Below are 27,931 nucleotides of genomic sequence, written 5' to 3' on the forward strand. Positions count from 1 at the left end.
TCAGAGGATGCAGCAGGTAGAAGAACGGGGTGCCGGGCCGCCGTTGCAGATTTCTGTGCCTGCTGCGAAAGGAGACAGGACGGTGAGCGAGGGCCACGAGTGGCCCGGCGCCTCCACTCGCCCTGCAGGGGGAAGGGCAGGGCAGGGGCTGGTCTGCCTAAGCCGACTGGACCCTGATTTAGTTCCTGGCGCTCCAGCAGTGGCCTCGCAGCTGGCTGGTTTCTGCTGGTTCTCTCCCCTGTGGACGCTTCAGAGATGATGAGCTGCGGAGCACGAGCAGGCCTCGAGGGTTCTGATTTGGGGGCGCCAGCTGGTGACAGTGGAGCCGCGCTCCCACCGCGCTGGGGGTGGGGTGGGGAGGCGAGCAAGCTCTGCACCGCGACGGGAACACCACGCGCGCTGACCCCTAGCTGGCTTCTTAGGTTCCGTGGGTCCGCTGTTTCAGCTCTGAGGCTGGCGTGGGAGCGTAGAGTTTATGAGCTACTTAAGAGGGAACTGCTGATTGATTATGGGAACAGAGGAACTGAGTTGGCTTTCCTCCCCTTTATAAAGGTGACTTCCCTCCAGAATCCCTGACTCGGGCCCCGAGCAGGCCCTTTTCAGACCGGGCTCATCAGCCGCCCTGAGTCACCCAGCCTGTTCCTCGGGGATGGGCCTCCCTCTGGGAGGGTGGCGGTCTGTGCAGCCCGGAGTCCAGGCACACTGACCACAGGGCCGCCTGAAGCCTGCCTTGTCCAGTGTCGCCTCACACCCGCCCCCTGCAGGCCAGGGCCGGGCCGCGCGGCCTGGTTGAGGCTGGAGTGGAGCCCAGACCTTTCTTGGCCGCCGTTGCCTCCTTCTGGCCCTCCTCCAGGGCTTTCACCTTGGCTTCGTACTCGTCGGCCAAGGCCTTCCACTCCTTCCGGTTGTTCTGCAGCCGGTCAAACATGGGCAGGATCTCCTCGTGGAAGCGGGAGAACTCCTGGAAAGGAAACAGAAGTCAGACCACATCCCTAGCGGCTCCTGGGTGGGAGGCCTTGTGGTCTGTGTCCTTGAGGTTGGAACAGGAGCTACGGGGGTGGGGTCCTGAAGAATAGAAAACATCCAAGCAGAAAGGACGTTCCCTAGCAAGGGGGCTGAGAAGGCTGGGCAGATGCGCGGGTCCCGGGGCTCCTTCACCCTCATACAGACATCGCATGTCACACAGAGCATGTGCTCACACATGAACACGTGTGGACACACAAGCTGTGCGGGCAGATGGAGGTGAGGAAGGCGCGGGGGTGAGGAGTGCCTGGTGGGCCCCAGTGGTGAACCTGAGGACCAGCACGTACGTCCTGGTCCCGCCTTCCTCCCAGCACTCACAGACCCCAGCCCCCCTGGTGGAGGCAGAAAAGGGAGCTGATGCTTCAGTAAAGGGAAGCACAAGGCCTCGGGGTCTGGGGTGGGGAGTGGGACAAGGTGGTCAGAACCCAGCACCCTTCTTGGAGTATGGGGCTGCCCCTGAGAGTGCAGCCAAGTCATGGCAGCTGACCTTCGGGAGGGCTCTGCCCCCACCCCTTGGTCAGTCCCCAGAGCCGAGGTCCAGCACCTGCCCCAGGTCCTTGGCTCACATCCTACTGCCCCCGGCTCTGCTCAGGTGTTTGCAGGGCTGGGGGCACCCAGTTGGAGGCTGGACCACCCCCATCTTCCCAGGACTCAGACCCTGAATGGATGCTCCGCACATACGCTGCAGGCGGTGCCTTGACAACACCGTGCAGGCCCTGCATGGGGGCGCCTTTCGATGGGGCTCGGGAGGGGATGTTGGGTGTGCAGGAGGACGTTCTGGGAGGGAGAGACTGGGGTGGGAAATTTCAGGATCCTTCTGAGGAACTGACAGGGAGGGGACCCCCTTGGGGTGAGACTGACGATTTTGAGTTTCAGTGAAGATTTGCGGGGGGAGGAGCCCCACAGTAGCCCCCGCCTCACCCCTCCCCTGCAAACCCAGCCAGGCCCTGGGCTGCCCTGCTCACCTTGTACACAAACGTGCACACAAAGTCGATGAAGCCGACCTGCAGCTTGGGGAGCTCGGCCGCCTTGTTCCGGTCCATCATGGGCTTAAGGGGGAGCAGGGACACCGTGAGGCCCCGACACCTCCCTGAGGCCCAGGACTCAGCTCCACCCCTGCCTGAAGAGCCTGTCCATGTAGGGCTCTCCTTGGAAGGGAAGCCCGGGAGCCCCCACTCCCCTCCAAGACACTGTGCCATTCTGGGGAGCTGCCCTAGGTGGCGCTGGGCCCCTGCCACGCCAGCCCTGGTGTGGAGTTTGGAGTCAAGTTCCTCCGGCTCCCCCATGAGCTATCCATGGTCCTGACCCGAGACCTGGCCCCACCTCCTAAGGGGCGCAGCCCAGACACTCTGAAGGGGCTGATTTTGTCTCCAGCCTCTGGCCTGCCCCCGAGCTGTCTCCCGGCAGTCTCTTCCTCACAGCTGCCCGCTGTCTGGAGCTCAGCGTGCTAGGTCATGCAGGACCCTAGCGGCCTAGCCGGGGAGACAGACAGGCTGCCTGTCCTCCCGCCAAGACGCGGGGTTGGTCAGGGCACCCTTTCCTGCAGTCTGCACCTGGCCCCGGGCCTTCGCAGCCCCATGCTCAGCGAGCTCTTCAGAGGCTGCCGTTGGCTTGTGAGGCCAAGCCTCCCTCCGTCCCTTCTGCTCATTGTTGGGCGGTGCGCGTGTCCTCACCCCCATGCAGGTGCCAGTTCGGTCTAGCAACAGATTCCTGACCCCCACTGCTGACCCAAAGATCCTGGCATCCTGTGGGCCTGTGGGCAGATGGAGCTTCAGGTACACCAAGACTGCCTCCCCCTCTCACCTCCACTCCTGTGAAGCCTGGGGACTGCGGGCACAGGCCCAAGCTCCCGTGTCCTTCCAGTAGTGGGCAGCCCTGCTCTGCACACCACCCCAGCCCTGCTGCAAACTCCCCATCTCGGCTACTCCCTCCACAGCCACAGCCACGTCCAGGTGAGCCCTGGACCCTGGCCACCACCCCCCTGCCCAGCACTCTTCCCACGGGCCAGGCCTGCTATACCCTGAGCCTCCCTGGAGCAGCTCACAGCCACACAGGGGCTCGCCCCAGAGCTGCCTGGGCCCACGGGGGCTTTCGGCCAGGAGCCACAGCCTGGCTCTGCGGCTTTGGCAACAGCTTTCCACCTCTGCAGGGGATCACGTCTTTACCCAATCCCTGTATTTCCACAACTTTATCCAGATCCAGGCTCATGTCACATGACCCCACAAAGAGAGTTAGGCCCCAGGATTCCAGAGGCCCCGGGGGCCTCCAGTCTGCACCCTGCCAGGCCTGAGGCTCCCAAGGACCAGGACAGGTGTGGAGGACACTGGAGGTGACGCTCACAATGGGCTGCTGATCCAGAACTGTTCTCTCCAAGTCCCCTTGCTCCCAGAACTCCGCTGCCACCAACAGAGCGACCTGAAAGGCACCCAGAAGGCAAGCACCAGTGGGCTCAGCGCTCGGTCAGATGCTGTCCTGAGATCCTGCCAGGATGGCCAGACTCCGGCCTTCTGTGCCCCAGGCTCTGGTGGCCCAACTACTGGGGCCACACTGCTGTGGTGCCCAGGAGCGCAGCAGCCTCCTCGAGTGGCGGCTCTGGCTGGGCCCCAGAGCTGGGCAGCTGCCCTCGCCTCACCTAGCAGACAAGTGGAGCTGTTTCCCTACCCCAGGCCCCACTTAGATGCAGCCCTATGGGGACTGGCAAGACGTCTGGGGACCCACGTGACTCTGACCTTGCTCTGGACTTCCCAGGGCTTGGTGATGGCAGACAGGTCGCACGCCGTCATCATCATGGCCCTGTGGGCAGATGGAGCTCCAGGTACACCCAGCCTGGCCTCCCTCCCTGCGCTCCACCCCTGCAAGGCCAGTGTCTTTGCAGTAGTGGACGTCCTGCCCTGTGCACCACTCCAGCCCCACCCCGTCACCCCAGGCCGCCAGGGGTGAAAGTCAGCAAGCGTTTCTTGGGGGCCGGTGATTTACACATAGCTCCTCATTGGGCCCGGAGAAGGCGATGGCAACCCACTCCAGTACTCTTGCCTGGAAAATCCCATGGATGGAGGAGCCTGGTAGGCTGCAGTCCATGGGGTTGCTAAGAGTCAGACACCACTGAGTGACTTCACTTTCACTTTTCACTTTCATGCATTGGAGAAGGAAATGGCAACCCACTCCAGTGTTCTTGCCTGGAGAATCCCAGGGATGCGGGAACCTGGTAGGTTACCGTCTATGGGGTCGCACAGAGTTGGACACGACTGAAGTGACTTAGCAGCAGCAGCCTCACTGGGCCACTGGGACAGGCCTGGGGTGGGACTAGTTCTGAATCTCCACTTTGCAGATGAAGGAGTGGAGACTCATAACGTGAGCAAACTATTTAACTGCGGACTCGGCCTGTCTGATCCCAAATCCTGCAGCCTCCCCCGAAAGGAGAGCTGCTGGGGTGGGGGCATGGGCGCTGTCCGGAAGTGGGCTGCCCAGGCCCTGGGCTCCTAGTCCCGCCCGCGGAGCTCTGCAGGAGGCCCTGCCGCGAGGGGCGGAGCCGTGCGCCGGCTCACATGAGGATCTCCTTCCTCGTGGTCTCCAGGGACAGGTACTCCACCCAGCTCTTCCTGTCCTGGTAGTTCTTGGACTCATCCACAATCTTCTGGAACATTGTCCTCTTCCTGAACCCGAAGGACAAAGGGAGGGAGTCGACCCTTCCCTCCCAACCACGCAGGACCCCGCCAACGTGTCCTCCTGGGTCTGAGCCCCACCCACCCTCCAAGAAAGGATCCGAGGCCGGAGTCCAGGCCTGGGGCCCTGGGGCGGGGCACGTCTGTCTGGGGCCCCAGGTACCCCTCTACCGGCTCCTTCCCAACAGGGCCCCGGGGCGCCAGCGGGGCGGCGGCAGCACCCACTTGAAGTAGAGCGCCAGGTCCGTGGCGATGATGGCGATGTCCATGAGGTGGATCACGTGTTCGTGCTGCCGCCGGTTCAGGTTTTGGTAGATGTTCAGGGTCTGCGGGGCGGGGGGGCGGGGCTCCCGTCACAGCTGCGCGCCTTCTGTGCCTGTCCCCCCCCTCCCTCCTGGAGGCTGCCCATCTGTCCCTCCCCATGTCGCTGCCCACCTTCTACCCAAGGGTCATGGGCCCCAGACACTGGTGGCCCCGTATTGCACTGGGGGGCTCCCCTCAACACCTGGGATCTGAGCCCCCGCCCCCAGAGGGCATTTCCAGACTGGAACCACCAGGGGTGCCATCGCCCCCATCGCTTCAGAGCCTGCCTCCTTTCTCCAGCTCAGAGCGATGCGGTGTGGCTCCCGGCGGTGGAGGTTCGGGGGTGTGGGCGCAGGTCAGCTGGCCAGGGCCTATGGGAGACTGAGCACAGGACACGGACCTCCTCCGAGAGCAGGAACTTCCCGAACTCCAGGTGGTGTCGTTCCAAAATCGAGGAGCCGTGGAGCTTGGCTAAAGGGTTCTGGGACCTGGCACAGAGGTTTGGCTAAGACCAAGCAGCGGGCAGAGACCCCAGGGCAGCCTGTGTGCCCAGCAGCCCAGGGAAGGGGCGGCACCCGCAGAGGCCCCAGGACGCGCGCCTACTTCATCTGGTACAGGTTGTTGGTGCCCCGATGGTCAATGTCGTGGCACAGGCCAGCAGTCACCATGGCAAAGGCCTCCAGGTCCGTGTAGTAGCTCTTCAGCTTGCCCGTCTGCAGAGACAGGCGCCCGGATTCTTGCCGCCCGCCTCCCTTCCTGCCCTGCCTGGCCCCTGGGGAGCTCAGGGGAGCCCTCCGCCCCTGCCCAGCTCGGGTGCCTGCCACCCACCTCCAGGCTCCCCGGGGGCAGGCGGCTCCTCCCAGCCCCGGTCAGACAGGGTCCCCCGCTCCCCCGCCCCGGCCACGCACCATGAGCAGCGTGAACATGGTCTGGGCCACGTTGAAGCCGTGGCGCCAGTTGTGGTAGGTGATTCTCCTGTAGCCCTTGCTCACAGAGAACAGGAACCGCACCAGGACCTGCGGGAGGTGGGACACGGGGTCCAGGCACCACGGTGCCCAGTCCCAGCGACACAGTTCCAGCTGACGCCGTGCGAAAGGCTCGCGTCCCTCCCCACCCCGTGGCCCTCCTGTCCACTGGCCTCCAGCTGCCTTCCTGGGTGGCACCTCGGGGTGGATGAGGGTGGACGGGGCGGGGGGTGGAAGAGGGGCGCGTGGGGGGCGGACGATGGTGGACGCAGGGCGAATGAGAGGCGGACGGGGGCGAATGGGGGTGGGCGGGGAGCGGACAGAAGTGGAGGAGGGGCGGATTCGGGGCGGGGGTGTGTGGACGGGAGTGGCCGGGAGCCGGAGGAGCGGAGCTGAGGCCGAGAACAGCTCCAACGTCCACAGGATGCCTGGGTCCTCCATCCTGTTGCCAAACCTCAGATCGGGAAAGGACCCCAGGCAAGGGGCCTGGGATACTTTAGAAGAAAATGTCCATTTCAGCCGTGGGTGTCTGAGTGGGGCAGGATGTGTGGGCACCGGGGCACACAGTGGTGGAGAAAGAGGCGGTTGCTGAAGGTCCAGAGGCTGAGGGGCAGCAGGAGGGTGCGCCTTCTGAAGAGCAGCTGCGTTTGGCTGACAGAACACGGGCCCAACCACTGCTTCCACAGCGGCTTTTCGGGCCGGAAATTACCCGAGATTCTTGCATTCTGTTAGCATTTTCTATAACGCATTTTTGTGTGTGTTTTCCCTTAGTTTTTTGTGCAGCGTCTTAGAAAATGCCAGACTGCTGCACTTGTCTAGACCGTAAAGTAAGACGTTCTCTGACTTGACTTGGGGAAGCAGATGCTCCCTGAAGGTGGACGCAGGCAGAAGCCGGAAAGCCGCAGGGAAGCAGCAGAGCCGGGAAGGCGGCCCCTCCTCCCGGGACCCGGCCCAAGGGGCCCCCGGTGCTCCCACCTAGAGGGCACGCGTGCTTTCTGCGCAGGCGCTGGGCTGCTTCTGCGGGGCCCCTGCTTCCGACACCAGACGCCCGCTGCTGCCCCGTGATGTGTGCGCTCAGAGGCCTGCAGCACCTGTGTGCCACACTCTTCGTCCGTCCAGTCACATAGTCTCCACACATTTGCCGTATTTTGCCGGCCTGCACTGTCCCTTCTGTGTGGACACGGCTTGCCCCCAGACTTCCTGCGGGAACTGGGATCCGGACCCTCTCTCTCTGACCTCCTGGGAAAGCTGGGACCCGGGATCACAAATGAGCCCTTACCTCCTGTGGGATCTGGAACTTTCGAACCACACCCAGCTCATAGTACATCTGGATGCCGCATTTGACCAGCTCCAGCTCCGTGCACTCCAGGTCCGAGAAGTGGAACTCATAGATGTCGAACTTGCCGGGTCCCGGCAGCACTTCCTTCTGTGGGAGGGACGGTGGGGCTGGGGGGCGGCCCTGCGGAGCGGGCACACGGACAGGCGGGCGGCAGGGTACACGGGCAGGGGGGCGGCAGGGTACACGGGCAGGGGGGCAGAAGGGCAGGGGGTGGAAGGGTTCACAGGCACACGCGATCGCAGGGGCGGGCGCATTCGGCACAGACACCGCAGGACCACCCTCTGCCACCTGGGGGAGCATCTCCCCTCGCTCAGGGCTCCTCGACCCCCTGGGCGGGGCCAGACTCTGACCAGGATTTTTCCCAGCTCGTCCTCCTCGCAGTCGGCAGGCTCCTTCCCGAGGCGTTCTCTGGTTGGCTGGGAGAGAAGACGCGCTATGAGACGGTGTCGGCGTCCGCTGCACCCCTCGTGGCCGTGGGACTGGGTGATCCCTCGGGGAGCCCCGGCCGGAGCCTCTGGCCTCAGAAATGGTGGCGGTGGCCTCGGGCCGGCTCTTGTTCCCTCCACACCGGTCCAGGCGCTCTGCCTGGACGATGATGGTGGAGCCCTCACACAGCGCGACCAGAGGGGCTGGGGTCCCTGCTAGGGGCCTGCGGCCGGGCAGGGAGCCCCCGGCGGTGCAGTGTGTTCACGGCTAGGCCACACCCCCGCTCCCCGTGGGAGGCACGGACGCACCAGGATCAGCTGGATTTCCTCCCTGTCGCACCGCACGTGGTACAGGACCATGTCTTGGGCGATGTCCTTGCGGTTCTCCAGCTTGTTCATCTTGTCGTAGGTGTCCGTGTTCAGCACCGACCACCCCAGGAACTGTGTGAGGGACTGGAGGCGCACGTCACCCCCACGGCGCCCCCGGGGCCGGCTCCCAGGCCTGGGTCCCGCCCCCCCCGGGGGTCGCCTCTGGAACCCCACCTGTGACAGGCGTTTACCTCCATCAGAACTTCATCCTGCTCGTCGAAGGGCTTCCCGTCCTTCCTGTTGTAAAATGTCGCGACCCCCACGATCTCCTCCTTCTTGTTGACGATGGGCATGGAGAGGACGTTCTTGACGATCCACCCAGAGTCGTCCAGAGGCCCCTCCTGCGGGGAGAGGTGTCCAGAGCTGACCGCTGCCCTGGGTCTGACCCTGGCCTGGGCCTGCTTGTCACCCGGGGAACATGAACCTCGCTGCTTCTGCCCTCAGAGGGCAGAGGCGGGGTCCCTGCTCCCGTCTGTCGGCCCACCATGCCCGCGAGCCGGCAGTGACCTCTTCCTGGAAGAGGCGGAAGACGTCCACCGGGACGCCTCACCGTGCGAGCGCTGTGGTCACGTCGGCTCCGGCTCTTGGAGGCTCCCCCCGCCCCCGCGCTTGACTGAACGCCCTGCTGCTAAGTTCCCAATGATTGCCAAACAAGGGGCCTGGCGCTCCCCCGGGCCCCACAGACGACGTGGTGGGTCCCCGCTCACATTCCGCTCATGGTTGGCCAGTGAAATATGGACCCTGGCCAGTTCCTGGAGGAGGCCCTGAAAGATAAAGGGCAGCTCCACCAGTCCATGTGACCTGGGCCTCCTTTGGAAAAGAGCCCATCCCGGTCGTGTGTCCCCAGAGGGAGCAGACGTGAATCCTCGCCAGGTGCAGCTGCAGCCGCAGCCACCCAACCAGCAGACCCGCGTGCACGGGACACACTGTGCCGCCGTTAGCCTGTGAGATCTGAGGTGGTTTCTTAAGCAGCAAAAACGAGTTCAGTCCATCATTTCTGAACCACAACATCTTTTTTCCTAAAGTATAGTACACATTCCATTAATGAATAGACAGATACCTGAAAATTGAACATTTCGTCGGCAGGGGCATTCATAATATTACAGATCTGGAAACGGATCAGAACACAGTTTCACTAGAAGCAGCCAAACATAGAGCATGATTCTAGAATAGACTGTCCAGTCTGAGGAGCTTCTATGTAGGCAAAGCTGGGGCACACAGGCCTGTGGGAAGGGCCGGGGGACTCACAAAACCGCTTTCTGCCACGTAGGTTGGAAGGCCGCTGGCAAGGGCCCAGTGGTCGGCTGGGGGTGAGCTGTGGGGAGAGAAGCAGAGGGCAGTGGTCAGGCGCTTGGGTGTGTGTGCCGATTCCCTTCCCCGGGCTCTGGGTGCGTGTGGGAAGCTGGCAAAGACTTGAAGAACGGGAGGGCAGGCCAGGGCTGGCTCTGGGGACACCTGAGCTGCATCGTGCCTCCTTCTCTGCCCGTGAAGAGGCCCCCTCTTCCTGGGAGCCACAGGCTTCCCCCGGCAGGCCTGGCTCTGGGTCCTGCTCTCTGTGTGGACCCCGCGGGGTGGGGTCCTGACGGGCTTCTGGGGCTCGTACAGCAGTGCGGCTGTGGGGCTGGAAGTGGCCAGCTGCCACCCCCTGCTCTCCCCAGGCTGCCCTCACCGCCGTTGGTCCTGTTGCCTGCTGGGCTGGTCCCTCCCGTCCCACCCCCCGCCCCCCGGCTCTGCAGTGTCGGGCCTCCCTGGAGACTCTGCCTGCGGGCTGGCCGGGTGAACCAAGACGAGACCCTAAGAACCTCAAAGGCCAGTCACTGCCGACAGGGCCACTCAGAAAGCCCCGCTGAGCCTTGAGTCCACATCAGTGTTCGTGGGATGCCAGGCCTCCTTGTGAGCCCAGGCATTGCCTCCCAGACCACTGGGCCAGTCTCCCTCCGCACTCTGTCCTGCCTCACCCCGTGGCTCAGGGAGCGTCAAAGGGTGCGGGGGTGAGCCAGGGGCCGTGCACTCCGCCATGATGGGTCCTCAGCCCCGTCCAGCCCAGGCCCTCGGGTAGCACTTCTCAGAACCCTGACACTTACGGGATGACCTTGATGTCTTCCTTGCCGTGGAGGATGTAGTCGATGACTTTATAGAAGAGGATTTCCTGAGAAGCAGACCGCAGCAGGCATGAGGGGCTCCCCGATGGGAACCGCACCGCACACACCACACCCTCACATTCGACACACCACATAAGCCCACATAATGGTAGGCACACACGTGAACTGTGCACACGCGCGGACCATCACTGACTGTCCTGGGACACGCGTTTGTCTTCCCTCCAGCCACGTCCCCCTCACCCCTCACACACTGGCCTGTATCCGTCTCACAAGTGGGTTCAGCTGAGCCAGGCCTGTGTGTCTATCTTTCTCTCTCACACACACGCCTGTCTCTCTCATATAACTGGGACAAGCTGTGGTCACAACAGGCCTTTGTGCAGAGATGTGCTTGGCACACAGAACCCTTGGAGCCCCTGAGACAGCCTGTGGTCCCCCCGCTTGACAGGAGGGGAGAGTGTGTCACAGCTCTGACGTGTGACCCCGGTTGGATGTGCAGCGTGTGGCTGAGGTATCTGCCCGCGTCCCTACCCCGCTCGCACCCCCACGCGGCCCCGCTCGGGCAGATGCTCGAGTGATTTAAGGGTAGGGCGGCAGGCCTGCTCAGCCAGAGCAGATGCTGGTCAGTAAACCAGGCTGACAGTCCTCATCAGGACCAGGCCTGGCCCTTGGCCCCAGAGCACTGCAGGGGGCTGGCGCTGGGGAGACGGCCTCAGGGGCCTGCCCTCTGGAGCGGTCAGAGAGCCAGGCAGCCCACCACCCTGTCCTCGCCTCACCACAGCCTCCCGAGCCTTCCCCCCTGCCCGGCTCAGCTGGGGCGACCCCTCCCTATGGTGGAGCCGGGCCAGGAAGCCGGGTGCACGGCTGGCCTGTCCCCCTGCCTGCGACTCACTCGGCCGTCAGGTGTGCGGGGACCTGAGTATGCCTGGGCCTCCCCCATCAGCACGGGCCACACGTCGAAGAATTCCTGGGAGAGAAGAGAAGGGAGCGGGGCACCGACTCAGCGGCGGAGCGGGACGAGGCGGGCCAGGGGCCTGTGGGCGCTGGGCCTCACCTTCTCCTTGGCCATGTCCAGGAGACCCACCGAGTAGCGGTCGCAGTTCAGATAGGCCCGCACAGTGTAGAAGGCCTTGTGAAACTGCCTCTCGATGTCTGTCAGCTCCTCAAACACCTTGTTGGCCGACCACAGCAGCACCTGGGGGTGACACACCCCCCCGTCGGCACGGCAGCACTGCCACCCCCGAGACACGCGCTTCTGCACGCGCACACAGAACCTGGGACGCGACAGTGGCGCCTCTCCTGGCGTCTCTGCAGGGCGCCAGCACCCGAGGTTTCATCCAGCATGTGGCCCTCGGCTCCATGCCTCAGGGTCCCCGGAAGCTTCCTGGCAGGTAAGTTCTCCAGGCTTTGGCTATATCCCTGCCACTCACTCCTCGGTGCTGGCCTCAGGCTGTGGTGGTGAGTGAAAATTTAGATCAATTGCCACGAGCTTGAAAGGCAGAGATCTGACTAGCCAGCCCTCCGTAACTAGCCTGCGAGAAGCTGGGGCTTGAGAACATGAATTTGTTGTTTTCTGGACGTCAGGCGCTTTTGTGGCCTCTGCAAAGCGAGCTGAGAGTGAGAACGCACTGGCACGCTCTAGGAGGGCCTGGCCAGACCCTGCCCGGGACATCAGCCCCAACCCCGGCCGGCTGCTGTGCAGGGTCAGCCTCCCCCTGACCTCCTCAGCCACGGCCCTGCCGGACCCTCTAGGCCCCACCCCTTCACACACACTCCCTGCCTCCCCACCTTCTGACCTGTAAGGAGGGTGGCCTGGTGCCCGGTCCCTCCTCCTCCATCGCGAGGAACCAGCCTCCTTGCCTGGCTCCCTTCCTGCCAGTTTGTGAGCATGTGTGACAATGTGTGCATCTGAGAGGAGTGTGTGCACATCAGTCACCTGTGCCTCTAGCCCCAGAGGCCTGCTGAGCTCCTTGGCACCAGTCCTGGCGAGAGCGGAACCCATGTCACCGATGTCGAGGGGTGGGCGGTTGGGTGCCCAGGTATGTCATGGACAGCTGAGCTTGAGGGTGGGGGTGTCTGGGCTGCAAGCCTAATTTTTGAGTCATCTGAGTACTTCAGTCCCCAAACCTGTCCTCCAGGAGAGGGGCGGAGTGAAGAGGACAGCACGTGGGCATCACAGCGCAGCCCTAGGGGAGACCTCCCTCCAGCTCCACCTCGCCCCTCCAGTGCCGCAGCTGGACCAAGGGCCAGTCCCCACACTGGACGCTGCCCTGAAGCAGGCTCTATCGTGGCCCCAAGGAAATGGGTGCTCAGCGGATCAGGCAGCGTGTCCACCGTGGTTTGAAGCCAGCTGTGAGGCCCACCCCAGGCCTCTGCCTTCCCTTTCTTCCTTTTTCTCTCTGACTTGAGTCTGGGGTACCGTCTGATGGGATGAGGGCATCTTAGGGGGTACCTGTAGCCACTGCCATACCAGGTTTTAGAGCATTCGAGCCCCTAAGAAGGTCCTCAGCCCCCAGCCGACACCCCGATCCCTCCTGGAACTGCCCCACCGACTGCGGAGTGTTCTAGGACTTCGTCTGAATGGATTCACGCGGTGCCTGTCCCCCGCCTGCCTCCCTCTGCCTGTCCCACCTCTGTCTGGGGTGGCTCTTCCCAGACTGGTCTGCCCTCCCCGCTCTGGGGCCTTTGGACTGCTTGTCTTGACTGCTGCTAACTGTGCTGCCTTGGCGGTGCTGCTGGAGCCCCTTCTCTGTCTGGGTGGCCAGGAGCCTGTGGTTGGCAGGAGCCGCAGGGCAGCCCTCCGCAGGCCCGTCTCGGGTGCTCCTCTTTACCGCGCCAAGAAGAAGTCTGGGAGGGGCCACCTGGTGACCCTGGAAGTGAGGGGCATCTAGTTGCTTTTGGGGACAGATAATGCAGAGGCCTGCACCGCCCCTCAAGGGGGGATGCTGGCCTGTGAGGCCTAAGCTTATGCTCATACTATGGGGGGGATATCAGGCTGCTGGGAGGGCAGGGGGCAGATGGGAAAGGTGACCTGGAGGCCCTGGGCAGCTTGAGCTCCTAAGGCCCTTATTTAGGGGCACGTTATTGAATCTTAAAGAATTTTGGGAATCGGTTGTTAAACACAGCCATTATTCAAGTTAAATAATGTTAACTTAAAAGTTAAGAAAATCAGGGAATTCCCTAGCTGTCCAGTGGCTGGGACTCTGTACTGTCAGTGCCGAGGGTTTGGGTTTGATCCCTGGTCAGGGAACTAAGATCCCACAAGCCACATGGCCAAAGAACGGAAAGAAAGAAAAAGAAAGAAATTGCATTAAGGCAAAAATAATAAACATGCAGACGCGTGTTTCCCCGTCCTTTCTCTGCCGGTGACTGTTATCCGCATGCTTATGGCTTCTGACAGTGGAAAGCAGGTTCACCCTGCGATACTTCTCCCAGCCATGTGTCCAGTGACATCAGAGTGGGAGCTGCAGGGACAGAAATCGGCCTGCACTGCCCAGGGGGGCGAGCCCGCCCCACCTTCCTGCCTCCCTTCACTTGTCCTGACTTCCAAACACTTCCACATGTTCACAGATCAGGAATACGAGACAGCTTTGAGCCTGGGCGCTCTTTATGTAGCCTTGTGAATTGGGGCGCCTCCCACCTCATCCTGGGAGCGGCAGTGCACACAGCCAAGGGGTTGTGGACGGAAGCATGGCCTGGGCAGCATGGAGCCAAAGTTCTGTACCCCGGGGCCCCTCGTCCAGCTGGTGCTGCAACGTGGGCAGTGGGGACCGCAGCTACAGCTGGCCGGCCGGCCTCACATCCGAGAGAAACTCCAATAGCCCAGGGCCAAGTCTGTGATTTCTTTGGTGCTTCTCTTGCCTCTGGCTAAAGTGGCCAAGACACCTTCAGAAAGGGTTGATGGGAGCCCCTGAGGCGGAGCCCACGGGAAGAGTGACCAGGGCTGATTGACGGTGGTTCTTGTCCGGGGAGGGGGCCTAGGACCCTGGAGGATTGCTAAGATCTATGCGAGGGAGGGGCAGGCCCTGTGCACAGAAGCACTTTAATTTGCAGCTGGGGCTCCCCTACAGCGTGAGGAAGGAGTGGGCACCAGACTGAGTCGCAGGCAATGTGGGAGCCAGGCTTTGTTCATTTCAGTCTTTTCTTTTCAAAGAGGGCTATGAGGTAGAGCCGTGAAGCAATTAGCTCTTTAAAATGCTGTTCAGAGTGTAAGGTCTCAGAGGTGGCTTTCTACTGGGGTTAGGCGACATCTGTGTGGAAATCAAAGTATTTAATTGAGACATGAACGCCCATTGTTGGAAATCCCCTTTATAACTCTCACATCTGTACATGAATGTGGTCTGAAGAGCTGGAAACGTCGGGTCTCTGGATGGTCATGTTCCCTAAGTGTCAGGGATTCATTTGCTGGAACGATATTTACTGCCTGCCTTAGGACTGATATAACTGGACGATAGAACAGACAAAATCCTGACTCTCAGGTCCACTTTCTCATGTGGGGAGTGCAGGCTAGGACAGAAATGAACAAAGCAGCCAGATGGCTCGTCTCAGGGAGATGAGCAAATGCAGGGGGGTCCAGCAGGTGGAGGTGGGGGGATGCAGGGCTAGGGTGAGGAGGTGCTCAGGTCAGGGGAGGCCTGTCTACAAAGCAGCTGTGGGGTGCGTAGGGCAGTGTTCTTGGCAGAGGGACCAGCAAGTCCATAAGCCCTTGAGAGGAGCATGGCCGGGGCAGGATGGTGGAGCAGGGAGAGGTGGGCAGGGGCTGCCCAAGAGGCCCTGAGGGACCCCAGTGATAGGGCCTAAGTTTCCAAAGTGTGGCTCTGACTGAGTTGAGTTGGGGTGGCTAATGAGAGGCAGAAGGAGCGGGACCCTGAGACAGTATGCAGGAAGAGGGGCTGAAAAGTGAGGGTGTCCAAAGCAAGGGCTCAGGGCTCAGAGCATGACAGGCAGAGAATCAGAAAGCTGGCTTCTCCTGAGATCCAGCTTCCCTGGAAGGATCACAGCCCCTGGGTGAGATCTGCTGGGGGAAGGTATGTGTGGTGGGGCAGAGTCCAGAAGATGCTCCCAGACTTGCCTCCCAGGCCCACACCTGGGCTGTGTGGGGTGGGTTTGAATCTTGGCCTGAGGCCACTGCTTGAAGCTGCAGATAAGAATCTGGGGAAATGTCCTCACAGCACTTAGGTTAAGGGGCCTGGCTGAGAGGAAGCTGAAAGAAAGGCAGCCTCAAAGCCAGGGCAGGATGAAAGCCACTCAGAACCCCGCCCAGGGGGACGGCTAGGCCTCACCAAAGGCAGAGGCGCGCACAGTGAGCATATGGGAAGAAATAAGGGCTGGGATTTAATGAAATACTTGAATACTACCATCCAAGAGGTTCGACACACACCAAATGGGATGAATTCAGACACCCAGACTGTAATCAAGCTGTCGAAAGATGGAGAGACTCTTGAAAACAGTGGGAGAAGAGACGCGTCACACACAGGGGATCCTCGCTAAGCTTATCAGCAGGTTTCTCATCCGCTCTCATTTCAGCACGGAATTTGCTGCAACTTTGGGGACTAGAAGGTGTGACCTGGTGTATGGCGCTTTAGTTGCTAAGTCGTGTCCGGCTCTTGCAACCCCGTGGACTGTAGCCTGCCAGTCTCCTCTGTCCATGGGGTTCTCCAGGCAGCTCCACTCCACTGGAGTAGGTTGCCATTTCCTTCTCCAGGGGATCTTCCCACCCCAGAAATCGAGCCTGGGTCTCCTGCATTGCAGGCAGATTCTTTACTGATTGAGCTGGTCGTCTCAATTCAGGTATCAAACCCAGCTCTCCCATGTTGCAGGCAGATCCTTTACCAACTGGGCCAGCAGGGAAGCCCAACCTGGTGTATTCAAAGTGCTAAAATTGAAAAAAAACGACCTGTCAATCGAGAATCTTGTATCTGGGAAAACTGCCCTTTAAGAGTGAGGGAGAAATTAAGACATCTCCAGAAAAACAAAAGTTGAGGGAATAAATGAGCACTACAATTTCCCGGCAAGAAATGCCCTCCAGGTAAAATGAAAGGGCCTCAGAACTAGAATTATTATAACAATGAAAACTAAAATATTGCTGAAATAAATTAGAGAAGACATAAATAGTTAGAAAGACATTCTTTGCTTATGAAGTAGAAGACTCAATGTTGTTACAATGTCAATACTACCCAAAGTAACCTGCAAGTTCAATGTAATCCCTATCAAAATCTCAATGGAGCTTTTGCAGAAGCATAAGAACACATTCTGGAGTTCATATAGCAGCTCAAGGGATCTTGAATAGTTAAAACAATCTTGAGAAAGACTAAAGCTGGAGGACTCATATTACCTGATTTCAAAACATAGTACAAGCCTACATTAATCAAAACATGATACTGGCATAAAGACAGCCATATAGACCAATGGAATAGCTTACAGAGTCCAAAAATAAACCGTGGCATATATGGTCAAATTATTTTTGACAAAAAATCCAAGACCATTCAATGGGGAAAGAGTTCAGTTCAGTTCAGTTGCTCAGTTGTGTCTGACTCTTTGTGACCCCATGAATTGCAGCATGCCAGGCCTCCCTGTCCATCACCAACTCCCAGATTTTACCCAAACTCATGTCCATTGAGTCGGTGATGCCATCCAGCCATCTCATCCTCTGTTGTCCTCTTCTCCTCCTGCCCCCAATCCCTCCCAGCATCAGAGTCTTTTCAAATGAGTCAACTCTTCGCATGAGGTGGCCAAAGTACTGGAGTTTCAGCTTTAGCATCATTCCTTCCAAAGAACACCCAGGGCTGATCTTTAGAATGGACTGGTTGGATCTCCTTGTGAAACAGTAGTCTTTTCAACAAATGGTGCCAGGAAAACTGGATATTCACATGCAAAATGATGAACGTGGACCCTCACCTCACATGATAAGCAAAAATAAACGCAAAACAGATCAAGACCTAAATGTAAGATCTAAAACTACGAACTTAGAAGAAAATACAGGAAAAAAGCTTCCTGACATTGGATTTGGCAATGCTTGCTTCAGTTCAGTCACCTAGTTGTGTCTGACTCTTTGCGACCCCCTGAATTGCAGCATGCCAGGCCTCCCTGTCCATCACCAACTCCCGGAGTCCACCCAAACCCATGTCCATTGAGTCGGTGATGCCATCGAACCATCTCATCCTTTGTCGTCCCCTTCTCCTCCTGCCCTCAATCTTTCCCAGCATCGGGGTCTTTTCAAATAAGTAAACTCTTCACATTAGGTGGCCAAAGTATCAGCTTCAACATCAGTCCTTCCAAAGAACACCCAGGACTGATCTCCTTTAGGATGGACTGGCTGGATCTCCTTGCAGTCCAGGGGACTCTCAAGAGTCTGCTTGCTTATATCTGATTGCTTAGATATAACATTATGGCTGACAACAAAAGAAAAAACAGACAAATTGGACTTCCTGAAAGTTAGGAACTTTTGTGCATTGAAAGACACCATTAACAGAGTCAAAAGGGAGGGAGAAAATGTTTGCAAATCACACATCTGGTAAGAGAGTAATACAAAGATTATGTAGAGAACTGCTAAAATTCAACAACAAAAACAACCAGGTTAGAAAATGGGCAAAGAACTTGAATAGACATTTCTCCAAAGAAGAAATACAAATGGCCAATAAACAAGAAAAGATGATCAATATCAGTAATCATTAGGGGAATGCAAGTCAGAACTTCAATCACAACTAACACCTGTTAAGATGACTACTGTTAAAACCAAAACAGGAAATGAGTGCTGGCAAGGAAGTGGAGAAATTGGGACCGTTTCGCACTGGTGGTGGGAATGTAAGACGGCACAGACACTTTGGAAAACAATATGGAGGTGTTTAAAAACATTATACAGAATTACCATATGATCCAACATTTCCACTCTGGTCATACACTGAAAAGAACCGAAAGCTGGATTTCAAAGAGATATCTGCACCCATTTTCACAGCAGCGTTATTCATAATAGCTAAAATCCTGGAGCAACAAACGTGTCCGTCAACGGATGAATAGAGAAGCAAAAATGTGGTATATACCACAGCGGTCTACTACAGCGGTATACTACAGCGGTCTACCACAGTGGTATGCTATGCAGCCCTGAAAAGGAACAAAGCTCTGAGCATGCTCTGACATGGATGGACCTTGAGGACATTCTGCTTGGCGCGATAAGCCAGTCATAAAAAGACCGATACTGTAGGGTCCCATTTACATGAGCTAAAATCATAGAAACAGAGGATAGAATGTGGCTTCCAGGGGCTGGAATGGGGGATCTGGGGAGGTGGTGTTTAAAGAGGGTAGAGTTCCAATTTGGGAATCTGTAAGGAGTTCTGAAGATGGATGGTGGTGGTGGTCGCTCGATATGAATGTACTTAATGCCGCTGAACTGTAGATTAAAAATGACTAAGACAGTCACACACACACCCTGCAGCCCTCACCCCAAACTTTGTCTTCCTTTTCTGGGGACTGGTGATGACTGCTCTGTTAGGCCTCCTGTTTGGCCCCTGTCTCATCTCTGACAGGGTCCAGTAGTTTCTGATTAAATTGCTGTTACTACAAGCATACAGCATACAGAATTCAGACGCAGATACAGATTTCAGACACAGAAACCCGTGTACAGATACAGAACGCCTCATCAAGTTAGATCAGGTAGGGAGAGACTTCTGCTCTGCTAGGCAGGACTATGCCCACACACAGCAGGCAGGAGTTACAGAAGGAAGCGGCCTCCGCCCCAGTTCCCAGAAAGTGTCTTGAGTATGAAGTCTCTCGGGGGGAGCTGTTGAGGGAAGCGCACCGACTGAAGCCGCCCACCCTGGCCAGGCTCATAGTCACCATGTGCATGAGGTATTTTACGACAGGAGGTCCTGGTAATGAACACAGAATAAGCCACCAACTAGAAGAGTTTGGGAAAGGTCAGAAAGAGACCCCATGTGTCTGAGCACCTCTCAGAATCCTTCCTGCTGGCATTCGTCTTGGCTGAGCAATGCGTGCACCACCAGGAAGAACTCTAAATCACAGCAATTGGCCAAAGGCGACCTGGAAACGAACCCCGTCCCCATGGAGCCCGAGGCTGAGAGCCACGTGGCGGAGCAGCCCTCCTGGCCCCCTCAGCCTGCTGCTCTCTGCGGGGCCCCTTCCCAACTCGCTCAAAAGAGGTGTGACAAACTGGCCCCATGCTGTCTTCACACGCTAAGCCCAGACATTCAAGAGGAGCATAAAAGTACTATGCGCATCCTCTCTCTTACCAAAACCAGTAACGTGGCTGTAGAGAAATGGACGTGACTAACCCATTGTCATTCAAAAGACAAAACAAAACAAGCAAGAAACAAGATGTGATTGAGGCAGCAACTTTCTTATGTGTATTTTATCACAAGGAAAATAACTGGGAAAAAAGTAAGAGAATGGAAAAATATATACCATGCTAACACCAATCAAAAGAAAGCTGAGGGGGCTATGTTAAGTTTATACAAAGCAGAAGAAAAATTATCAGGAGTAAACAGGGACATTACATGATGATAAAGCGGTCACTGCTCCAAGGAGACGTTACTCCTTAATGTGTAGACACCTAACAGCAGAGCGTCAGACGGCGTGAAGTGAAGCCTGATGGAACTGCAAGACACATAGGCAAGTCCACCATTGCGGTCGGAGACTTCAGTGCCCTTCCTTCAGGCAGTTGATAGACCCCGCAGGCAGAAACTCAGTGAGAAAGTAGTTGGGCTAAACAGCAACGGCCACAGTGAGTGTCTGTAGACAGCTTCATCCAACAAGAGCAGAGCCCACATTTCTCTCAAGGTCACACGGGACAGCCACCAATATAAACCGTACTCTGGGCCACAAAACATGTCTCAGCACATTGAAGAGAATTAAAAGTCATAAGAACACATTGTCATCCCACAGGCGATAAACTAGAAATCATTAACAGAAAGGCAGTTGGAAAATTCCAAAATAGTTTAAACAACACACTTCTAATTAATATACGAATCGAAGAAGTCTCTAGAGAAATTTTTAAAGATTTTAAACTGAATGAAAATACAGCTCATCAAAGGTTGTGGGACACCATGAAAGCAGGGCTTGGAGTGAAACTCGTGGCACTGATTGCACGTATTAGAAAAGAAAAACAGTCTAAAATCAATAATTTAATCCGAGGAAACTAGAAAAAAAGATTATTTTAAGCCTAAAGCAGGCAGAAGGAAATGACTAATAGGTAACAAATATTAAAAACCCCCGTACGCCCCCAAATCCGGCGGTCTAGAGGGCGCAGTCTCGGCTCAGTGCAGGTCTCGGCGCTCGGAAGACGCAGGCGGCCCGCAGCGGCGCAAGGGGGCGGAGCAATCCGGCCAGACTGTGAGTGTCCGAGACGTTGGGTCAGCGGCTAGCAACCTTCCAAAAGAAAGCGCCAGTCTCTGACAGCTTCACCGGTGACTTGTACAAAACGTTTAGGGGTGAAATTATGCCAATTCACAGCAATCTTTTCCTGAATACAGACGCAGAAGGAAAACCTCTAAGCCTATTCTTTGAGGCCAGTATGACCTTAATATCCAAACCAGATAAAGACATTACAAGAAAGAAAACTATAGGCCAAAATCTCTCATGAACATAGGTAAAAAAATTTTTTTAAATAAAATATTAGCAAAACCAACTCAATAGCACATGAAAAAAATTATGCTCCACAGCTGAGTGGCAGCGAACCTCCCAGGTGTGCAAAGCTGGTCCAGCATATTATTGCACCATGTAGCCCACCACATCATTGCGCAAGAGAGGAGAACATTAACACGACCGTATCAATTGGTGGAGAAAAGTATCAACAAAAGCCAACCCTCATTTGGAATAAAATCTCTAAGTAAAGTGTAAATAGAGGGGAAATTTGTCAACTGGAAAAAATTCTACAGAAAGCCTTCAGCAAACGTCATATCTGATGGCGAGAAACTGGTCCTCTCCCTAACGTCAGGAGCAAGCCAGGAGGGCCACGTCCCCGCCCTCGGCAGCATCGCACTGAAAGGCCTAGCAGGTGCGCTGAGACAGAGAGAAAGAGCAACGAGAGAGATGGGGAAGGAAGGGACAAGACTCTCTGCTTGCAGATGACATGATCATTCATGGGAAAATACCAAGGGACCAATTTTTAAAACTTCCTGGAACTAATTATTGTCTTAAGGTTATAAGATAACAAAGTCGACATGTAACGAAAGTCGGTTGCTTCTCTTTCTATGGGCAGTGAACAGCTGGCACTTGAAATTAAAAACACAATACCACTTACATCAGCATTGAATTAAATACTCAGATACAGAGTGACTCAATAGGTACTGAATCCATGTGCAAAGCTGACAAAACTCGGAAGAAATCAAGGACGATCTGAATAAACAGATATTCTCCATTCATGAACTGGAAACTCCTTATTGTTAAGACGCCACTTCTTCTCAACCTGATGTGCAGATCTAATCCAGAACCAGTTAAAATGTCAGCGAGCTGTTTTGTGCATATGGACAAACTGATTTTAAAATTTATATGGAAAGGCAAAACCCACGAAATAGCCAGTACAATACTGCAGGAAAAAAAAGCTGGAGAGCTGCTATTCCCATCTTCAAGACTATGAAGCTATAGCGGTCAGTACAGCACGGCATTGGCGAAAAACAGGAGCACGGACCAATGGGACTGAAGAGAAAGCCCAGAAATAGACGCGCACGCATCAGTCAGCTGCAGCCTGACAGAGAGGCAGAGAGCGGCGAAAGGCTGGCCTTCTCGCGACTGCTGCTGGGACAGTTGGGTGTCCTGTGCAAAAGACTGCATGTGGACACAAAGCTCATGCCTTTCCTGAGATTGACTCGGAGGCCTGAGTGTGAAATGCAAAGCATGGAGCTGCTAGAAGGAGACATGGGACAAGATCTAGATGGCTCTGGGTTTGCTGAGGAGCCTTAAGCGGTGACACTCACCTGCAGTCCACCCTAGTAGATTTATTTAATGTATTGTGTTTATTAGTACAATTAATTTTATTATAATCAACATTATATTTAAATAAATATTGTGATTAATATTAATATTTTATCAGATATATTATACTTAGTATATGTTTATATTAAATTTATTAAAATTAGAAACATGTTTTCAGACTCATGGACGGTGGTTACCAAGGGGAAGGGGGTTGCAGAGGGGTGGAGTGGGAGAGTGGGGTTGGCAGATGTAAGTCACTATGTATAGCGTAGATAAACAGCAAGGTCTTTCTGTATAGCTGAAGGAACTATAGTTAATACCCTATGATAAACTGTAACGGGGAAGAGTATTTGAAAAAGGATGTACACATATATATAACTGAACCACTTGGTTATATAGCAGAAATTAACATAACATTGTAAACCAACTATACTTCAATTTAAAAAAAGAGAATATGAAACTTTTTTTCCAAATATACTGGTAAGAGAATGAAAAGACAAGGTATACCACTGGAGAAAATATTTGCAAAATACATATCTGATAAAGGACTTAAAACCCAATGTTACAAAAAACTCTTGAAACTAAACAATAAGGAAAAAAAATCTGATTTCAAATGGGCAAAAAATCTGAACAGACACCTCACCAAAGAGTAGGAAATACAGCTGACAAGTAAGTATATGAAAAGCTGTCCAAAGTCACTTGTCATTAGAGGTGTGAATTAAAGCAGCAGCAAGAATGACCGAAGTCTAAAACACTGGCAGACACGCAGACAGGGACTCTCGCTCGCTGCTGGTGGGGATGTGAAACAGGACAGCCACTTTGGGACAGCGTCTCACAGAGTCAAACACAATTATATACCATATTATCCAGCAACCACACTCTTTGGTATTTACTCAATCGAATTGAAAACTCATGCCCACACAGAAACCTGTCTACAGATGTTTATAGCGATTTTATTCATGATTGCCCCAAACTGGACGCAGCCAATATGTCCTTCCATGGGTGAATCGATAAATAAATTGTGATGCATCCAGTCTTTGGTATATTTTTCAACAATGAAAAGAACTGGGCTGCCAAGCCATGGAAAGACATGCAGGAACCCTAAATGCGTGTTGCTAAGTGAAAGGAGCCAGTCCCGAAACCCTCCCTACTGCATGACCCCGAGTAAACGACAGTCGGCAGAAGCGGAAGCCGTGGACACAGTGGCAATACCGGCTGTCAGGGCTTTGGTGGAGGTGGGGGTTTTGAGGGTGGAGAGATGCTTCTTTATGACACTGTAACGGTAGACACATGCCCTGATGCGCTTGTCGAGATCTGTAAAAAGCTACAGCGCAAAGGATGAACTGTAATGTTTGCAAATAAAGATCATCTAGGAGATGGGAGGGTTCCAGGAGAGAGCGCAGACCGTGGCGAGGGGATGCAGGGGCTCCCCACGGAAGGGGCAGGGCAAGGCACTGCCCTCAGCATTCTGGAAACGACGGGGTCTGCGAGAGTGAAGACGGAGGGGTGCACACGCTTTGGGCTCTGGTGATGGACTTGCCTCCCGTGGGTCCCAGGTTACAGCCTGCCGCACACACGCACAGAGACCGGACAGCCCAAGCCAAGAGCAGAGCCGGGAGCCGGGGGAGGGGCCCGAAAGACACGCGAGGGGCGACAGGAGACATCAGCAGGAGCGCGGGCCGAACGGTGTAGACGCAGGTGGCGACCTGCAGAACCCGGCTCAGCGGTGCGCAGGCGACCACGCCTGGAAGCCACGCCAAGGTCACACCTGCTGCTGTGGGTGTTGTTTCTATCTCCAACAAAAGGAGCCAGTCCCCTTGAGGAATGGGCAATTCCAGGACTGGGCAGGAAGTTACAAGGGAGACAGGAGCGTTTTGTAGAGAGTAAGGGTGCGCGAGAGTAAGGAAGTTACGTGGGAAGCATTAAGGATGCAGAGAAGCCTGAAGGCAAAAACCCACCCACCTGCCCACCAACTGAACAAAAGCCACCCAGAGTGATGGGGTCGGTGGGCATGGCAGAGGGCACGGGAGCCACTGAGAAAATGAGCTGGACCACATAATCAGTCTAGCCATGCTGGCTCACACCGTAAAGCGTAAAGACTAGCCCTGTGTCCAGACTAATGGGCAAATGATAACAGAAAGAAGGAAATAGGCATCGTGACCTCTGGTGCAGCCCCATCCCCACAGCCTGGAGCCCCCGTCCACCCAGCGGCTCTTCTAAGAGCACTTTGCAGCTCTCGGTGGGCTCTGCCGGCCCCACGCCCGGCCTTGCTCTCAGCCCCACCCTGCAGTCCAGCGCTGCTGGCCTCTGGCCCCACCTGGCCCCCTCTCACCCCCTCCCTCCCCCAAGCATCCCCCCACCTCCCCCTCTGCACAGAGGAAGGTGGGCCGGACCCCACTGAGGCCCCGAGGCCTCCTCACTCAGGGACAAAGCAGACTCCAGTCCTGGAGGCAATTTCTCTACTGTGTGGCCGGGGCAGAGCCCACCTACAGGCTTGGCTAACGAGAGCCGGGACTCTCTGACCCTGCTGTACCTTCACGATCCGCCCCTGCTCCTTCTAGAGAAGGCTGGAGGCGGCTTCTGAGGCCCAGTGGTGACACCAGGTTTGCAGGTGGTCACAGCCCTGGGCCCGAGGGCTTCCCACAGGGCTTCCCTGCCCTCAGCTCTGCACACTCACAGCTCTGACCCACAGGCACAAATCCCTGGGCCCTCTCTCTCAAGGTACCCAGGTGCCCATGGCACCACGTGCCTCTGTCCTGAGAGATGGCCGGCCCAAGCAGTCACCCCGGAGGGCGGGCGAGGAGCTGGCTGGGGCGCCCCGGCCAGCGGCGCGCGAGGGTACCTGTCCACGGCGGGTCTCGCAGTTGTGCAGGTAGCTCAAGTGGTAGATCTTCAGGTTTAACGTCCCGAAGTTCAGGTATTTCAGGAAGACCTGGAGCAGAGGTCGCGACAGCAGCAGTTGAAAACCCCGGCTCTCAGACGCACGCCCAGGTGTGTGTGTGCGGAGGAGACGCCCGGCGGCTGAGAGTGGGGACCACACACGCTGCCCCGACCGCGCCCGTGGGCTGACTTGCAGCAGGTGAGCCCCCGGGGCCACGCGAGGAGAGCGATACCGGCCCCAGGCACAAGTGTGCCCGCCCGGAGGGTCCCCCGACACTCACGTCTTCATCTTCACTTGTGAAACAGGGGCCGTCCAGCTTGTTCACAGCCATGATCACAGCCACAACGTCTTTGCCGTTCATGACGGGCGTGGCCAGGATGTTCCTGGTCACATAGTCGGTCAGCTCATCCGCGAAGGGGCTGAAGTGCGGGCACTGCGAGACGAGAGGGGAGAAGGGAGAGGCCGTCGCTCTGGGGGCCCCGGAGTCCCGGTCCCCCTCGTCCCTGGGGGTCACAGCGAAGCTGCCCAGGCCAGCGCTAAGACCCGGGGGGCCACGCCCTGGGCATCAGGGGCTGGGAAGCACGTGCAGACATAGCCCACGGCCTGAGCTTCGGGTTCCGGCTCAGTCCTTATCACCCCATCTCAGGGCCAACGACCCCCAGCTCTCGAGCTGCCGTCTGCAGAGCTCGGCTGTGAGCAGGCCTAGCGCCTCCGCATCTGCTGCGGTCTGGCTAGCTGGCCTCCCAGACGCCTCTTGAGTTTGTCTAGTCCACACGTCCCCAAGCTCCTCCTGGTCCAGGCTGCAGTCTCCTCCTGCCTTCTGCCGCCCTGAGCCCTCTCCCACGCTCAGGACCTGTCTGCCAGCCTCGTGGACCTCCTGGGCCCCTGCTCCAGCAAGCATCTGCTCCACGGGGTTTCTTGCCCCCACGATGAGACCCCAGTCTTGGAGCTGCTCTTCAGGGCCTCTCCTTGGTCAGGGGCCAGTTGAAGAAAACAGCTTATCTGAGCTTTGTCCTGGTCCAGTTGCCCCTTGCAACCTGGACCGCATGCCCAGAAACACCTGCCCGCCCGTCCCCTTTCCAAGGATCGGCATCCACACACCACCCCAGAGAGGAAATCTGGGCCTTGTCTCCCCATCCCTCAGGCCCAGCCAAGCCCTGTGGCTTCTTTAAAGTGCCCCCAGCTCTGTGCCTACTGCCCAGGCCCAGGCCCGCCTGCCTCCTGGTCCACCTGCGCTCCGCGTGGCTGGCCCAGTCCTGCCCTCCTCCCTCGTCCAGGCCATCCCGCCTCCTGGGAGTTTTGCTGCACAGCAACTGCCCCCCACAACAGTCTAGATGCCTCAGTGACGCGGGTTCAGAGACCCTGGCATTGCCAGGCGCCACCGCTCTCCCCTGCGTTCAACCTCCGCCCGCTGTCTCCCTGCAAGCCCTCGGTTCTCAGCGGCCACTTGTTGGCACCCCCTCCGGCCCCTTGGACCAGAACTTCAGAGCCCACAGCGCAGGTCTGGGTTGCTGGGGTGGGGGTGGAGGCTCACAGAGGGGCGGGGCGGGAGGGGCCGGGCGGGTGCTGGGCGCAGCCCCCCAACTCCTGCAGGGCGCCTCCCTGGCCGTGTACTCGCTGGGCCCTCTGATTCTTGGGCGGCCCGCTCCCCAAAAAGGGAGTGAAGACGAAGCTAATCCCGGAGATCAGCTTATTCAGGTCGTCGGACCAAGGCGTTTAAGAGGATTGCAGTCCGGAGTCAGGGGCCTGGGGGTCTGTCCACACGTCTGTTTTGTCTTGAGGGACAAGGGGTTGCGGTGCTGTGGCAGCCGCCTGTCCCTGTAGGTGCCCCCCTCCGGACCCATTGCAGCAGGGAGGGGGCGGAGCCGCTCCCAGGCGAGACCTGTGACCCTCCCAAGGGTTGGGGAGGGCAGAAGAGGTGGCCAGCCTTGCCTGTGCCCATCGTGGGCCCCTACCCACACGGCCCGCAGGTGTCGACCCCAGTCCCGCCCCTCGGTCCCTGGGCGCCCTGGGCCAGCTTCTGTATTTTTTGTTCTTTTCCAGCAGGGACACTTTTGGATCTCCTCCCCCACCAGGGACTGAATCCCAAGCCGTGGCAGAGAAAGCGTAGAGTTCTAACCACCAGGCAAGCAGGGAGCCTGGACCAACTTCTGAACCTCCAAGCTTGCCCACCCTGGCAGGCGGTGCGGTCTCTGACGAGGCCGTGAGCTCAGGGCTCCGGGGTCCAGCGGCCCCGCCTTTCTGGGCCTCCTCACCGGTCCCTGCCCAGAGCTCTTCCTGCCCAAACCCCGCCCCGGGAGTCATGCCTCAAGGGGCAGCAGGCGTCCTCGCTGCCACCTCAGGCCTCCCCCGGCAAGCTCTGAGCTGGCTCTGCTCCGCTCACTGCCCCCTAAAACCTGAGCACCCCTGGGGCCTGCGGACCCCACCTCCGTCACATCCTGGACGTTCACCATCTTCTTGGTCTGTGCCACGTGGCCCACGACCCCGATGTCCAGCGGGAAGACGATCTCGGAGTCAGGAGGCACCAGGCAGTCCTCCAGGATGCTGTCGGGCTGCACGCTGAAGAGGCGGGTGGCGAGCTCGGCCACGCCGTTGCGCTGGCGGTACATGAAGAGGCTGCAGCGATCGGCGCGCAGGATGGAGCAGAGGCGCCGCAGGATCTTGAAGACCACGCGCTCCATGTTCACGTTTTCCTGCATGTCCTGCACCAGCTCGAACAGGGCCGCGCTCTCCTCCACCTGGCACAGCTCTCGGAAGCTGGTGCAGCCCTCGGGGCACCCGTCCTCGCAGGCACTGGCCACATCCTCCGGGCTCAGCTTCCTCCCAAAGTACTGGTCTGCGAAGCCGGGGTTCTGGTCCAGGAACCTGTGCACCTGCCCCTCACTGAGGCTCATGGTGTCCGGCCGCCCGTCCGAGAGCAGCACCCGCCCTTGCGCACAG

At 57.3% G+C, this 27,931-nt stretch overlaps 1 protein-coding gene across 1 annotated transcript; it reads right to left on the bottom strand.

The window, feature by feature from the left end:
• PDE6B (phosphodiesterase 6B) lies at nt 1-27,885 on the bottom strand. Its single transcript, XM_052642020.1, has 22 exons — nt 27,418-27,885; nt 25,272-25,424; nt 24,953-25,042; nt 11,240-11,380; nt 11,078-11,152; nt 10,171-10,235; nt 9,335-9,401; nt 9,147-9,194; nt 8,278-8,427; nt 8,027-8,170; nt 7,643-7,708; nt 7,233-7,379; nt 5,897-6,004; nt 5,592-5,701; nt 5,389-5,476; nt 4,911-5,011; nt 4,569-4,676; nt 3,753-3,816; nt 3,364-3,438; nt 1,989-2,072; nt 814-961; nt 1-62 (listed from the first exon to the last, which is right to left on the bottom strand). The coding sequence occupies exons 1-22, from the start codon at nt 27,883-27,885 to the stop codon at nt 1-3; spliced, it is 2,562 nt and encodes an 853-aa protein (XP_052497980.1).
• Between the last annotated feature and the right edge of the window lie 46 nt (nt 27,886-27,931).

This window comes from Budorcas taxicolor, chromosome 6 (genome assembly GCF_023091745.1).
Source record: "Budorcas taxicolor isolate Tak-1 chromosome 6, Takin1.1, whole genome shotgun sequence".
NCBI classification, from domain to species: domain Eukaryota; kingdom Metazoa; phylum Chordata; class Mammalia; order Artiodactyla; family Bovidae; genus Budorcas; species Budorcas taxicolor.